Consider the following 15,118-nt stretch of genomic DNA (forward strand, 5'->3'; position numbering starts at 1 on the left):
CATATAGTTATTATATATAAAATATTTACTAATAATAAATAAATATATATATTAATTACTACCATGCAAAATAATACTAATATTCACTATTCTATACCAATAAAATAATAAAGTATAAATATATTTTTATATTATTTAGTTGTACGAGTTGCCTGGCAACAGAGATTTATAAAAAAGTCTTGTTGTACAAAATTTAAACAAACTATTTCACAAATTGGATTCTTTTAAGAGTAATTGCAGAAAAATATAATTTCTGACGTTTGTTTGAAGTTTCCATTTAAATTAGACGAACAATATGTTTCGTCCACTTAGTGCTTTTCATCGAAAACTCATATTACAAAAAGAAACTGTCAGAACTAAAGTGGTTCGACCTGCCTCTATCCTAAAACCGGCTGAAAAAATAAAACTATACAATAGAGAAAATAAAGATCTTTTCGGGCCATTGCTGGAAACTAATAGGCAAAGGAAGAGTCGTTTAAAGAAAGAAGGTTAGTTTAAATATTTTCGTTTAGCCTTGTGGTCAAATATTCATACTTTCTAAACCTGATATTTCACTTCTATATATTTTATAGACAATGTCAACCAGAATAAATTGTTGTTATTACACTACGGCGTAACGTTCTAAAAATACAATGTAAATAATAAAATGCGACGTACGCACGCTTATAATTCGTATTTAATCATATGACAATGCTGTGGTATACTTGCAAACATTTCTGCGACATAATTTTATCTGTTTCAGCTAAAAATAGTTCTCATCAAAACAACGAGTCAATTGGATCGAATGAAAATACGCCGAAGTTTGTGGATGCTAGTAAACATGATATAGTTCAAAGACAAGTGAAGTCTAGTTATTTAACGAACTTAGGGATAATTCAACACAAAATGTGGCAAAATACGAGGACTTGTTTCAATTTTCTGGGTGTTTATTCAATGGTGTCCCAATCAGATGTTTTAGGACCAATGCAATTAACTATTCAGCTCGGAGCTCGCCTGCACAGCCAGGTTATGCCAGTGAGGACAAAATAATCCAAATAAAACAACACCAAAATGATTTTACTAAACAGTTTCCATCAGTTACATTGATATTAAACAAAACAATGACGGAGGAATCTAGAAAAGCTCTTGATAAATGGAAACAAGAAAGGATAGCAGAAATGGGGTTAGAAGAATTTAATAGATTTTATGAAGGTATGTTATTTATATAAAGGTTTTTTCATTCTGTTTCCTTTAAATTAAATGCTTTTGACATATAAATAGGCATATGATTGGCTATCCCCTCAGTCACCACACTTAGTAAACCTCAGTTGTAGTAATGAGTTTCTTTTTGTATAATATTGCAAGAATAACAACCAGATATATGGAATTGTTATTAGATTAAATGACATTAACTTCCATTTTTTTTTCTTCATATCAAAACCATATTTGTACTATGTGGTCAATAGGTAAAGCTTTTTAAAAACTGTAAATAACACTGTTATTTTGGCAACTCAGTATAAGAAGTATGGATTAAGCCAAAAAAGTATAAATGTATTTTTAATTATATGTTACCCTTTCTCCTCTAAAATATTAAATAAAATGTTGCTAACATTTTTTCTTAACATTTTATATTATCTTTGTACAAGCTTACAGCCTTTAGTCATATTATCCATTTTATTATATAAATCAGCGGTTCCCAACCTTTTCTTGATTAGGGATCACTTTGTATTCTTTGTTGTTGCATGACACAACAATGTAAAAAAAATAAAGTGAATAACTAAGAAAATACAATTTAATAAAAAACTCAATGTATTTCATATCAACAAAAATATGTTATGAAAACATTAATAAAATTTTTAAGTTTTGAATTTGTTTGCGGACCACCGGTTGGGAACCACTGATATAAACATTACATTTAAGTTCCTAAACAGAAAATGACAGTTATTGAAACTTAATTATTGACAACATTTGGCAATTATTATCATACTTTTTATTTTACATATATTATCCTTCAAAGTTATACAATAAAATCTTTGTATTCCATATGGATAAAAAAATATATATCACAAGCAAACCAAATACTGAAAATATTACCTATATTAAATGTTTCTTAACTGTTTATATCATTTGACTACTGATTGTTAGCGATACATAAATTTTTAATTAAAGCACAACATACACAAGTTGTGTCATGAAGAAAAAAAAATATTTAAATTGAAACATGAATATTTAATAAAAGCTGTAATAAGTAATAAGATAGGTTTATTTAATATGCATATTTATATAGTTTTTCTAAACAAAGACATAAATGAAATGGAGCCAAAATAAAATTAAACATTGTTGATGACACAAATATTGTTTTTCAGCACAACTAGCTGTTGGCACGAAGTTCCATAATACCCTTAAAAACTATTTCACACAACCTCAAACCCAATTACGTATTGAAAAGGATGTTGAAGCTGTCTGGGTGTCTGTGAGCGAGGTCTTAAAGAGTATATCTTCTCCGAAAGCGATAGAATCTAATGTAGTTCATCCCCTATTGAAATATAGAGGAATTTTTGATGCTATAGCAGATTATGAGTAAGATTGTATACTTATGTGTTATATTTGTATAATTGTGTATAATTTATTTAACCTATTTACTGTATAATTTTTTCCAGAGACAAGCCTACATTGATTGAATGGAAGAAGTCAGATAAGCCTCGCAAATCATACAAATGACATATGACAATCCTGTTCAATTAGCTGCCTATTTCGGGGCAGTGTGCAATGACCTTAACTATAAACATTTCAATGTCCGAGATGCATTATTAGTCATTGCTTACACAGATGGATCTAAGGCAGATGCATATCATTTATCGACGGACAAGTTGAGGGAACATTGGGCCCAATGGTTAATAAGACTGGAGGAATATACGATCAAATACAATAATGATTCTGAAAAAATACTAAAAGGTGGCAAACGTTTGTTTGAAGAAGAAATTGGGAATCTCTGAATGTTTAAGGTAATGCTGATTATACATGAATTCAATGTTTAATAATAAATTTTGTAATAAATATATTTATATTAATGTGATGCAGCCAACATGATTAACTTTCTGTTTTTTTTTTTTCAGGAACAATATTTCATAGAGAATGTTAACAAGAAACTACTGCCTAATCAGAAGTCTCAATTAATTAATATCCAAAATCCAAATTATCTATAATAATATCAAAAACAAGGAATTTTCATCAAAATGAGTCAACAACAAAGTATATAGGCAATTTTTCGTTAACTTAACTCGTTTTGCTTATCATGTATGCATTTATATAACTGAAACTGTCTTGAATATAAATTATTACCTTTATCCGTCATTAGCTTCATAAATAATTAATAGCAACCATAACAACTTACTCCCCAAGGAATAGCATCTAAATAAAAATTACCTGCTAACTATAGGTCGAGCTGTCAATCGTCTTGATTTATTAGGGATATTGTTAATGATGTTTATATTTTAGGGATTGTTAATGTTCAAAAAAATAATTATTTGAATTTAAGATTAAAATTTAATGTATAATGTATTGGAAGACTGGATTCGTCGGCTATAGGCATGTATAGAAGCGAGAAAAAGGAAGAAGTGTCATATTTGTAGTCTTGTTTTAGATCTGTTCCTTAAAAATATAGACTAATATTACTGTAATTCATGAAAACATTCAAAAATTATTTATTACCATATGTAACCCGAGTCAATTTTACGTGCTTATTACTAATCTTTCTAATTGATCCAACGAAAACATTGATCTAGGCCGTGTTTGTTCAATGTCAACTTGTTTAATAAAATATTCATTTTAATGTTAAGGTATTTTCGTCTTCTCTATATTAAATGTTTCGTATAAGACGTCATGTTCATTTACATTTTTTTTTATTTCTGTATATTATAACTGTACGGATCTTTTAGTTCACATTTATTGAATATTGTTTGTTAGCTGGAATTAATTTTATAAACCCGATTTGTATTAATTAAAGTACCTTTAGTGAGATTTTTTTTATTTATTTGTTTCCTTTGAATCTACTGTTTCTCATTACTGACAAGGTAAGATGCAATGTTTTAACGATATAAAATAAATAAATTATTTATACATCCTAGTTTTAAACATGTCTTTTCAACAAATACAGATTTTTAATAAGTGATTTATTTTTTAGAAAATTGGTCACAACAAAATATTTATATGCGAAAACGGTTTGAAAAATTGTGTGACGTATTTTACAGCTGACACTGACAACCCTATTTGTTATCAAGCGCTCTGCTATAACATTGTTTTTGTTTTTTGTGTAATAAAAAAAAAATCATTTCATATACAACTATATATTTGAATCACACGCCTACCAGATACAATAAACGTGAAAATATATTACTTCGGCCTTCATTTACTTTTTGAATGTGTGAGTTTTAATTTCAATTTTTAGTTGTGTTAATGTGTGTATCTACAGAGTTATCAAAGTCCAGTTTTAATAAAGATCTAGTCAACATCAAGCTCGTACCAAAAAGAGACCATTAAACAAAGGTGAGTTTAGAAAATGAATTTCTTATATTATTTTGCGACTTAAATTAATAAAACATCAAATAAAAAGTGTTTTGGTTTTCGATAATTCATACATTGCTTGCTATTTTCATTAAGGTTAAAAACAAGTTTTTATATATGACTTTCATTTTTTTTTAAATGTAATGATCGTAAACAGATTAAATAGGTATTATGTTAAGATTAAAAAAATAACTCAATAAGATAACAAGTAAGTTGGTAGGTAATCATTTTGACAAAACATAAGACTAATACTGAACTATGTACCAAGTCAAACATGTTTTGATAAACTAGAAGTTTGAGTTTAAGTGGAAAGACAAAAGATAAAAATAAGATGATTTGATATATATATATATCCTATTCTCCTATTAGTTATATTTATCTCCTATTTTGTAAATGATAAGAATGTTATATCTTTATATAATGATTTTATTAAAAGTCTTATCATACTTTTATTGTCTTAGATTCTCATATTGAAATTTATTTAGGACTCTTGGATTCTATTGAGTTATTAAATAAATTTGTGTACATTCCATCTGAAACAATTTATAACACACATATTACCTTTTGACAACTTTAATAAACAAAATATACCTCCCTTACAAAAAAACAGTATAATATTATTAATTTTAATTTTTGTATATTTTTAATGTAGTTTTAAGTGTTGATGACTATTAATAATGAAATGTAGTTATTTACCTTAATCATTCTGTTGTAGACACATAAACAATGGCAACGGTCTTACATCGGAGGGCTCTACGAGTGGTTAACAAAGGAAAACTTTTCTTACCCACATTATCCCGAGATAACAGCACAGAAAAACATATCTTGAGATCAGACTCTGGTGGTATAGAGAAGCCAAGACAAACTGTCACTGAATTTGTGTGGCAAAACTTAGATAAATGGCCTGACAAAACATTAGCTGTAAGAGTTATTATTTATATTGTAACAATAATTTATATATTAATAGTATACAATGAAAGTTATGACTTATTTTCACAGGTTTGTGCTGTAACTGGCCGCGGTTACACCTATGCTCAAACACATAGATTATCTGTTTCTTTTGCAGCATCATTACTTAAGAAACTCAAACTTCAACACAATGATAAGGTTGCCATTGTCTTACCAAATGTTCCGGAATATCCAGCTATCGCTTTTGGTATTTTGGAGGCTGGCTGTATCGCTAGCATGATGAATCCTGCTTACACAGTTGGTTAGAATTATACTATATTTCTAAGTGCAATAACTTAATGAGATCATTCCTTTGTTTTTAATGTCTTAAGTATTTGTAAGAGTAAAAAGTTATAAGGTTCCAAAGCGAGATTCATCCATCTATATTGTATTCAGGTTATGGGTTAACCTGTAATATAATTTTTAACTACAATCAGATTCCTTTGCCCGCAGTGAACTGTCTTCTTATAAATTATGCACCAGTGTATTTTATTCAAGGAATTAAGTCCTTTTAAATGTTTTCACATAGTAATGTTTTTATGCAATCGTGTAAGGCCATTAGAAAAACAGAAATTTGCAGGATGAAACTTAAATGTATTACATTTTGCTAAGATTTTTCAATTTCCTTACGAAATTTAATTTATTGTGTCCTAAGAAATATTCGTTTAATAAAGAACAATTTCTCATTGAAAATTTGTTTTTAAGATGAACTCAAACATCAAATAAAACTCGTCGAGTGTAAGGCAATAGTAGCATCCAAATTATCGTATCCAAATTTGTATAAAGCACTGCAAGAACTAAAAATGAACATACCTGTGATATTAATTGACAATGAAGATCTACCCGAAAATACTATAAAGTTTGCTGAACTCGCTGAAAACACAGACACGGATATATTGAAATCGGTAAAACGAAACATAAAAGACACAGCCATCCTGCCATTTTCCAGTGGAACAACTGGTTTCCCCAAAGCCGTTGAACTGACCCATGAAAGTATATGCGCTCTTAATAGCATGATATTGACTCCAGGAATTATAGCTGTCCAAGAAGCTACAGGTGCGTACTGTACCAGAATAAATTAAATACGTACTGTATTTGATTAAATTTTTATGTTTACGGCATATATAATATATTGATAAGAGACGAGAGGAAGCTTGTCATCATTCCATGGATTCACCGTGCGGGTGGGGGGTCCATCGCGTTGCTGGAAGAGGAGCTTCCTAGCTAAGGAAGAGCTAAGCGCCCCTTTCTAACGCGTGTTTAACACTCACCTCCACCGTCCCAGCTCCTCCCTCTACTTAACCAAATTTTGTATTCTTTTACAAATTGCGTACTATTTTCTAAGTGAAATTGTTGAAATTTTTCTAAGTGAAATTGTTGAAATTTTCCTTCCAGCGTCCTTCCAGCCGGTGTTGCCAGCAGTGCTACCATTATTCCATATATTTGGCTTCAACGTTCTCATGGTGAACTTAATGTCGCGGGGCGTCAAACTTGTGACGATGCCAGCATTCAAACCGGAGTTATATTTGGATACCCTGATCCGTCAAAAGGCCAATCATTTATATATTGTTCCGCCAATGGGTAAGAGTGATTTAAGAACTTTCTCAACCTTTTATCGCTTGTGTCACCGAAGGGGTACTAATAAGTGTGTCCCTGCCGGTCCAAGAGGGTGGTCTACATTGATGTTTTAAAGAGGGATTGAGGGGAGGTTCACAATTCATATGCGGGCATTTTCGGTTTGATTTCATCTATCAATGTCGGGAGATATTTTTTTAAGAAGCTTAAGACTGTTGATTGTCAGGGGCGCGTACAGAGATTTGGGGTGGGGTAAGCAGAATATATATTGAAAAAAAAAAAACAATTGTCATCATAATTTCCTCCTCTATCATCTTAATCATAATTCTTATGACATAATAAATGTCTGTAAACAATAGAATTGCGTAAAGTATGATTAAAAGTATGTAAGGAAGAAATAATATATAAAACAATGTAACTTTAGTTGTTTTATGGGTAAGCCGTAAGGTAAGCAGTGCTTATTAGCATATATGGTATGCACGCCACTCTTGATTGTTACCTTGCATTTACTTTATTCAGTACAACTTAACGAGTTTTGCATAGTACTTATTTTATTCTTAATAAAAAAAATCAACGATTTTATGCTAAATGGTGGAAATTTAACTGTATATGCTGTATAGGCTCTAGCAAAATCAGCCAATTTTAATATCAGTCTAATAGAAAAAAAGTTTCAGAAATTTTGATTTACTCCCGGACTTTACCGAACAGAAGCATAAGAATTGAGAAGCCAAACACCTGAATCCTAACCAAAAAAAAATAATAATTAAGATAATTACCTTATTTAGTATGTACGTACATTTTGCTCTCTAACATGAAAAGTTCAAGACATTGCATATTTAATAGAAACGATGAATGGAACTTACACATAGTTATCAATCACACAACTCTCCAATTTGGCTTCGCCGTAATCGGGTTGTGAATAATGTTTAAGCGATCTTCCTGGGGAAGCACCCGGCTGTTACACCGCGGCACTTGGACTCCGTCATCGACATTATCTGTGGCGCCGCCTCCCTCTCTAGTGGAGACGCTATGGCTATTATTGAAAAGAATGTGAGTCATTTTTTTATTTTATATGATCTATTCATATATTTCAATAATATTGTATTTAATTGCCCTATTTGGTGGCTTTCCACGTTCCTCCTTGGAACTATGATAGATAGCCCTAGTTCTGACATAGTATGTGTTTTTTTTTAAACGGATGTTTTTTCTATTTAATAGACATTTTACAAAGTCAATGAAAAGTCAAATGTTATTTTAGCACTTTATAAAATATACAAAGTCAATGAAAAGTGATGCTATTTGGAGAAAAAACAATATGAATTTTTATGAGATAAAACAACACACTATGAAAAACAACAGATTTAAAATAATGATTGTAGATTTTGTTTATAAGACCAAAAATAATTTTGATATAAAAGTCAATAATTGCTTAGTTTAACTTTTATAATAAGCAAACGAGTATATGCTTGATGAAGAGGTGAATTCTCTTATGTTAAACGATCTTTGTGTTTTACAAGGACAAGCAAAAATAACTGAATTGACACTGACTCGTTAGTACACAAGATGTACCGTTTTCAGTCTTCACGAGAAATATCTAACACAATAGTGCATTTATTCATTTTTACGCATAAAATCACTATTTGATAATTTCTTGCTGTGTCAGTTTCAGAGCGTGCAAAATACGCATTAATGCATTTCAGCATGTCTTTAAAGAAACAAAATCTTCAATCAATACTTCGCATTTTTTTAATGAAGACTTATTAGGAAATTTATATACTGTAAAGAACGTCTTTAGGTTTATATTTTTGGTGTCCATCATTACCAACTGCACAAATTAATCATGCTCACATTCGCAAGTCACTTTCGTTGGGTTGTTCGTACGATTATTTGTTTTTGATTTGTTAATATCATTACTTATCATTGTTATTTATCGTTTCTTATAAGATGAGGCTCTAAAATTTTCTGTTGTTCCATAAATAATATCCAAATCGCTTATGAAGTCAAAATATTATCATCCACTGCCAGATCTCATCGTTTAATATAAATTAAACAATGATAACAACAGACTTGTTTAAATAACATAGTAAAATAATAAAAGTCGTGGGCACATTCGCTGCGGTGAAACCACACACAGGTTGGAACCTATGAATGTAGCTAGAGCTGGAGCATAGAGTATTCAGCCTTACGCTCAAAAAACACTGAGAGCAGATGTTGTTAATCTTCCTCGAGGCTTAAGCACTGCTTTTGATGAATTCCTTATTACAGAAAAAGCCTCACCTAACGTCTGTAAAAAACTAGATCGAGTGTTATGGCCAATAAACACTTAATATTCAGGGATGACTCGATGGTTAACATCGTAAATACCGCGGACAATTACCGCTTTGTAATTAATTAATCGGAGTTAATAGCCATGTGTCTTATAGCAGTGGTTGTAGATGGAACTGCTCTTGATGTTATGCAATTGATCTATCAGGGAAAATAATCCAGCTTAGCCAGAATAACTTTAAAGCCATTAGAATAATACGGTAAGGCTGGCGGGGTCAGGGAAGTCACGTCATATCTTTGATTCATCGATCCTGCAATCTAGCAACACCAACACTTTTAACCAGTGATTCATACCAGTGGTAATCTAAGGATACGAATTGTGTACACTCAAAGTAGGCCTGGCTTATAATTTCAAGTTTACTCGTCGAGATAAGGAGCTTGCGTGGCTACAAGTTTTTTTATGAGACCGAGTACCTAATAAAGTCACTCCACAGAAGACTTAAGTTACCGCAAAATTAGTACGCTAATGTGGAAATGCACCGCTAATGTTTTTTTGGAAGATAAGGCTTTCGTGTTAATTAATTGATGATGTAGAATAGAGCCCGAGTTGAGGTAAAGGCACTATTAAGCCCTGCGTCATGGGCTAATGTCGGCTACAGAGCAATAGGGCAATTGACGTACTTCGACATGCAAATTGCTATGCCTTATACCCACGGGAAAAATGCGGGTTTCCTAATTGTATGTTCTTCTCACATATGAACTAATTAAACTAAAATATTGCTAAGTTATATTAGAATCATTTCGTATTTTTTGCGTGCTAAAGAAATAAACGTCCTCGTATGTGGATACATCCCGATAGATTAATTGAATGTCTATGAATATTTATTTACTCAGTCATTTGCGTTTATACTATTTCTTTTATTAAATAGTGTTGTAATTTTCTTCCAACACAATGAGTTTTTTTATAACGAGTGATTAAAAATCGATTTGTATGAATTCATCTTAATTTAGCTAATAACTGATAACAAATTGATGGTAATAAAATACTTAGTACTCCTTTGTGTTATTAAAATAGCTAATCAAATATTAGTTGTGATATGACGACAACGATAATGTGACAAAGGTTCAAATTCCAATTCAGTATCAAAATAAAACCATTACGATAAGGAGAATAAAATATGTAGGATTAAAACGACACAAAGTAAAACTATATTACAAACTCTACTTCTTAATAAATTATTAATTATTTACCCATTAACCAGTCATTTGCACGAGGAATAATGACTAAATGCACCGGCCGACATGGTTTTCCTTGTACAAGATATAATATTTTTCATACCTAATTTTGTGGTCTCACGTCATATTATTAATAAATGTTTTATATTCAATATATTTGAGTTTTCAGTAAATATGAAATTAATGATGTCTAACACTTTCGCGAGTATTCATTTAAATGGAACTGATATATTTCGGATAACTACGCGTATTTTACTATTCTAAAAACTTCGTACTCCCGACGTGGTCACGGGCATGCATCTCGTCTGCCAGTGATCACGGTTGCTGCAAAGTAACCGAAACGTCGGAAGTATGTAGTTTGTAAATAATAAAATAAGCGTATGTAATCCGAAAAATATTAGATTTATTTACATATGAAATTATTCCGTTTTCTCAAAATATTCAGTATCTCTTGTAAAAAAAGTATTATTTGGAACATAACGACAGCTATTCGAAAAGCCTTATACTTATTATTTTGCTTACAAATATTTTACTGAAATTTGATTTTTTTTATTATTGTCGTTTTATTTTCCGTATTCAATTTATTTTATTGAGGATTTGAGATTGAAAAACGTCTACAAAAATAATGTAGTCTAGGAAGAATATAGTTCAAATACGTAAATTTTGTTACATTTATGAAATTATGACCTTTAGCAAAAACTGAAAACTACTTATTTTGTCGAAAATGTGTGTAACGCTTATTATGGTGGCGAAATGAATATCGTATTTAATTTTTGTTATTTTTATTGAACAATTAAGGCGGATATATTATAAAATACAATATCTATTTGTTGGTAGACCTATGATATGGCAGAGGAAATTAGTCATATGGGTTGTTTTTGCTGCGCAAGTAATAGTTTTAATGCAAAATAAATAAATACGATAGCATACGTCAATCTAACAAATTCCAGAGACCTTTCAAGCTAATTATCTGTCCTAAATCGAGAGCTTTAGAAGAAAATGTAGGGCTTTCACCATCAAATGAAGTTTTTGGGAACAATCTTATTTCGGCTACAGATATTTAAATAGGGATTACATCTAAACTTTAAGGTCGATGGAATATCATTCACAATTCTTATAAGTAGTCCTTTAGTAATTTTTATATTTATATTTTCTTACTAAGTTTTCAAATAATTGATACGTCTAAATATTTTAGAAGACCGCTTTCTGTCGTTTGTACAAATTGATGATAGATTAACTGAAGTTTCCAGTTAAAAGTCTACTTTTTCAACTTGTTCCAATGAACATAAATTCGTGATATTTCTCATTTAAATGAAATCGTTTAAATAATTCATTTATTGTATAGCTATTTAACCTTTTAATAGATAAATTGCTTTTATATCTTACAGTCTTTTTATATACTGAATATTATAATTAGTGTACGGTCAACGCTTTTAGATATGAGCTTACGAGTTATTAGGTCCTGCATATACTATTGGGTAAATAATTGTTAGTATCGGCGTCTTTTTACGTAAAGTTATAAATAATAATATTGTATTACATCACATTTATTTATAAATAAAGAAGTCTATAAATAAAATCTGACGTAAACAAATTATAAGCACAATGAAATGTGTTTAAAAGTCAAATTATGTTTAATTCGTGTGTCAAATTATATTGTAATCCATACTTTTTTTCATATACGTAATACAATTTTATGCATAAATTTTTTAATATATGTGAATCGTATATTTATAAATTAATACAAAAAAAAACGTATTTTTGCTTTAAGAACATCCATATATTATTTTAGAAACTCTTAAATGAAAAAAAGATATTAATATTATTGACATATATTAAGTTTCATAAAAATAACTTATAAGATATATTATATCCACAGAAGAATTTAATCTTCCGTCAAGGCTATGGCCTTACTGAGACAAACGGTGGCGTGGCCATCGGTTATAACGACAATACAAATCACGATGCTGTAGGATTCCCTTTCCCAAGCAGCGAAATAAAGATAGCTGATCTGAGTACCCAACAAGCTTTAGGACCGGGACAGGTAATAGGAATTTTATTTACTTACTTCATCCTAAAATAAAATATATATCATCATGTATAATATGGCAACACATCAGTTTAATTTGAATATCCTGGCAACACATGATAATATTAATATGACATAGAAGATATTTTCTTTTGATATATATGAATAATATACTGTATTGATTTACAGGAAGGAGAAATTTGGTACAGGGGTCTTAACGTAATGAAGGGTTATTACAAGAATGAAGCGGCGACCAAAGAGGTCCTTACAGAAGACGGCTGGTTCAAAACTGGTGACGTCGGAAAATACGACGAAAACAAATATTTGTATATTACTGACAGAATAAAGGAACTCATTAAGGTATTGTTACTTGTTTGCATAAATATTTAAATATTCGTTCATCAAATTATAAAGTATGGAAAGCTAATATAAAATACTTTGTATGTGATTCGTAAAAACATATTGAAATTTTAACCAACGATAGATGTTTATTAAGATAGAATATTTTCTTAAGGTTAAAGGCTTCCAAGTGGCACCAGCGGAACTGGAAACGGTTCTTCGTAGTCATCCAAAGATCCTCGATTGTGCTGTTCTTGGTATCCCAGACCCTTTTTCCGGGGAAGTCCCCAAAGCATTCGTCGTCGTCCAACCAGGACAGAACATTAAGGGAGAGGAAGTTCTGGAACACGTTAACAGTAAATTGACACAGTTCAAGAAAATTAAGGAAGTCCAATTCGTTGACGCGATACCCAAAAACCCAGCTGGGAAAATAATGAGGAGACAATTGAAAGAGAAATATTGTTAGCGAAAAAGTGCCTTCGATAAAATAGATAAGTAAATGATATTTTTTTACACTTTTTGGTATTAGGTGAAGGTTTTCATATTAATTAAGGAAATTTATATATTTTTTGGACGTATTATACTTTTTACATGAATGCTTGAGCTGAATTTGCTCCGTATAGGCTTTTATAACGAATCAAGGTTGTATTTCTATTGGTATGGCTGTATTGCATTTCTTAAGTATTATATATGTTAGCTTGTCAGATTTTGATATAATATTTGAAACGAAGTCCTTACTAACGCTGTATAACAGAATATTTAATGTTATTACAAATAACTATAATGATCTCTGAAAAACACAAACAGTACTTAAAACTGAAAAAAATGTTTTACACACATATATATATATATATATATACATATACATATAGTTTTTTATATATATAATGACTATTACTAAGTGTAATATTTTGTACAATAATCTTCAATGTCTTCCTAATAATAGGTATCATAATATAAGCAGTATGAATTTTCGAATACTTACTTACTTACTTACTTACTGATGGTATCCGAAGTAAAACATAACTTAAACAGTTTCTTCACGAATATAAGAAAGTTTTCCATTGAATCAAACATTTTATTAACAGAATACACACATAAACGAAATACTGTTAATAAAATACTAAGCAGAGTACTGTACTATGACGTCACCTTGAGGTCACGTGACGTGACAAACGGACGCAAAGTTTATATATATATAGTTCATTTCAATAGAATTTGACAATTTTGTAAACAAAGCAATTGACGACTATTACTCCGTTCTTATGTACAGTCGAATATCAGTCCTGATAATAATTACATATCAATGAACCCACCACTGTTTTTAACAATCTTTTCATCACTAAACAACTGTGTATTTGTTCATTTTATAAACTTATTTTGAACACGAAAATTTATTGCTTTTGTCAAATTGGCAACATCATTTTTTACTCATCAAAGTCTACTTGTCTTTGAAAAGTGAGTGTAGTACATGATAAATATATAATGAACTAGTTTTTGTCCGCGACTTCGTCTGCGTTACTTTCAAAATTAGAAATGTATAGCTAACCGGCCCAAATCTCCTCTCAATTTTATCTGACTTTTTCAATTTTTTTTTCGTGAAATGAAATGAAATGAAAAGTATCCTATCTCCTTTTCCTGGTTCTGAACTATCTTTCCACCAATTTTCACCACAATCCGTAAAGCCGATCTTGAGTTATAAATAGTATAACTAACACGACTTTCTTTTATTTATAAATATATTTATAATCATTATGATTTGAACTTTAACCAACTCACAAATATAATAAAGATCAAATATAATAAAGATAGCCAGCCCTAGTGCCTTCTGTCATAAAACCTACTAATCGTTCGTTTGTGATTAATTCTTTTTGCGCTCTGGCTAGCGAAAGACTAACCGCTTCACGTTTGTTTTTTAAAACTCTATAGTGACGACGCGAGTATTAACCGTAATACAGCCCACCAGCAAATGCTTAGCAGTTCAAACTGCCTCCCCGCAGATATAGCAAGTTTTCACCGCAGATAGAGCAAGTTTTTTCGGTACCTTCTTACTAAATTACTCTGATTTGGAAGGGTCATTTGGAACGCATCGAGATAAAATTTTAATTTAGCAGTGCTGGCAACCAATCATAAATATAAAGTGGGCTACATTTGTGCTATTGGGACGCAAAAATCTCCTAACTG

General features: G+C 30.5%; 2 protein-coding genes across 3 annotated transcripts; both read left to right on the forward strand.

Moving 5' to 3' along the window:
* The first annotated feature begins 153 nt into the window (after window positions 1–153).
* Window positions 154–3,999, forward strand: LOC116770683 (mitochondrial genome maintenance exonuclease 1-like). Its single transcript, XM_032662258.2, is given in 7 exon segments — window positions 154–488; window positions 743–922; window positions 925–1,191; window positions 2,346–2,559; window positions 2,640–2,686; window positions 2,689–2,984; window positions 3,096–3,999. Coding segments are annotated over 6 exon segments (1,188 nt in total). The 5' UTR covers window positions 154–295; the 3' UTR covers window positions 2,976–2,984; window positions 3,096–3,999.
* Window positions 4,000–4,251: 252 nt separating this feature from the next.
* Window positions 4,252–14,727, forward strand: LOC116770685 (uncharacterized). Of its 2 annotated transcripts, none has more exons than XM_061520754.1 (9): window positions 4,252–4,402; window positions 5,258–5,463; window positions 5,542–5,752; window positions 6,196–6,546; window positions 6,886–7,071; window positions 7,997–8,115; window positions 12,446–12,610; window positions 12,785–12,955; window positions 13,110–14,727. In XM_061520754.1, exons 2-9 carry the CDS (start codon window positions 5,269–5,271, stop codon window positions 13,398–13,400), a joined length of 1,689 nt encoding a protein of 562 aa, XP_061376738.1. In that variant the 5' UTR covers window positions 4,252–4,402; window positions 5,258–5,268; the 3' UTR covers window positions 13,401–14,727. The 2 variants fall into 2 exon arrangements, with proteins under 2 accessions (XP_061376738.1, XP_061376737.1); XM_061520753.1 differs by having other exon boundaries at window positions 4,261–4,524.
* Window positions 14,728–15,118: the final 391 nt, after the last annotated feature.

Source organism: Danaus plexippus, chromosome 7 (assembly GCF_018135715.1).
Source record: "Danaus plexippus chromosome 7, MEX_DaPlex, whole genome shotgun sequence".
NCBI lineage: Eukaryota > Metazoa > Arthropoda > Insecta > Lepidoptera > Nymphalidae > Danaus > Danaus plexippus.

What these genes read in the sequence shown, in the direction of transcription:
- LOC116770685 (XM_061520754.1), top strand. Translation starts at nt 5,269, where the DNA reads ATGGCAACGGTCTTACATCGGAGGGCTCTACGAGTGGTTAACAAAGGA. An exon ending in GAATCCTGCTTACACAGTTG is followed by an intron (nt 5,753 to 6,195) that starts GTTAGAATTATA and finishes TTTGTTTTTAAG; the next exon opens with ATGAACTCAAACATCAAATA. An exon ending in ATATATTGTTCCGCCAATGG is followed by an intron (nt 7,072 to 7,996) that starts GTAAGAGTGATT and finishes ATAATGTTTAAG; the next exon opens with CGATCTTCCTGGGGAAGCAC.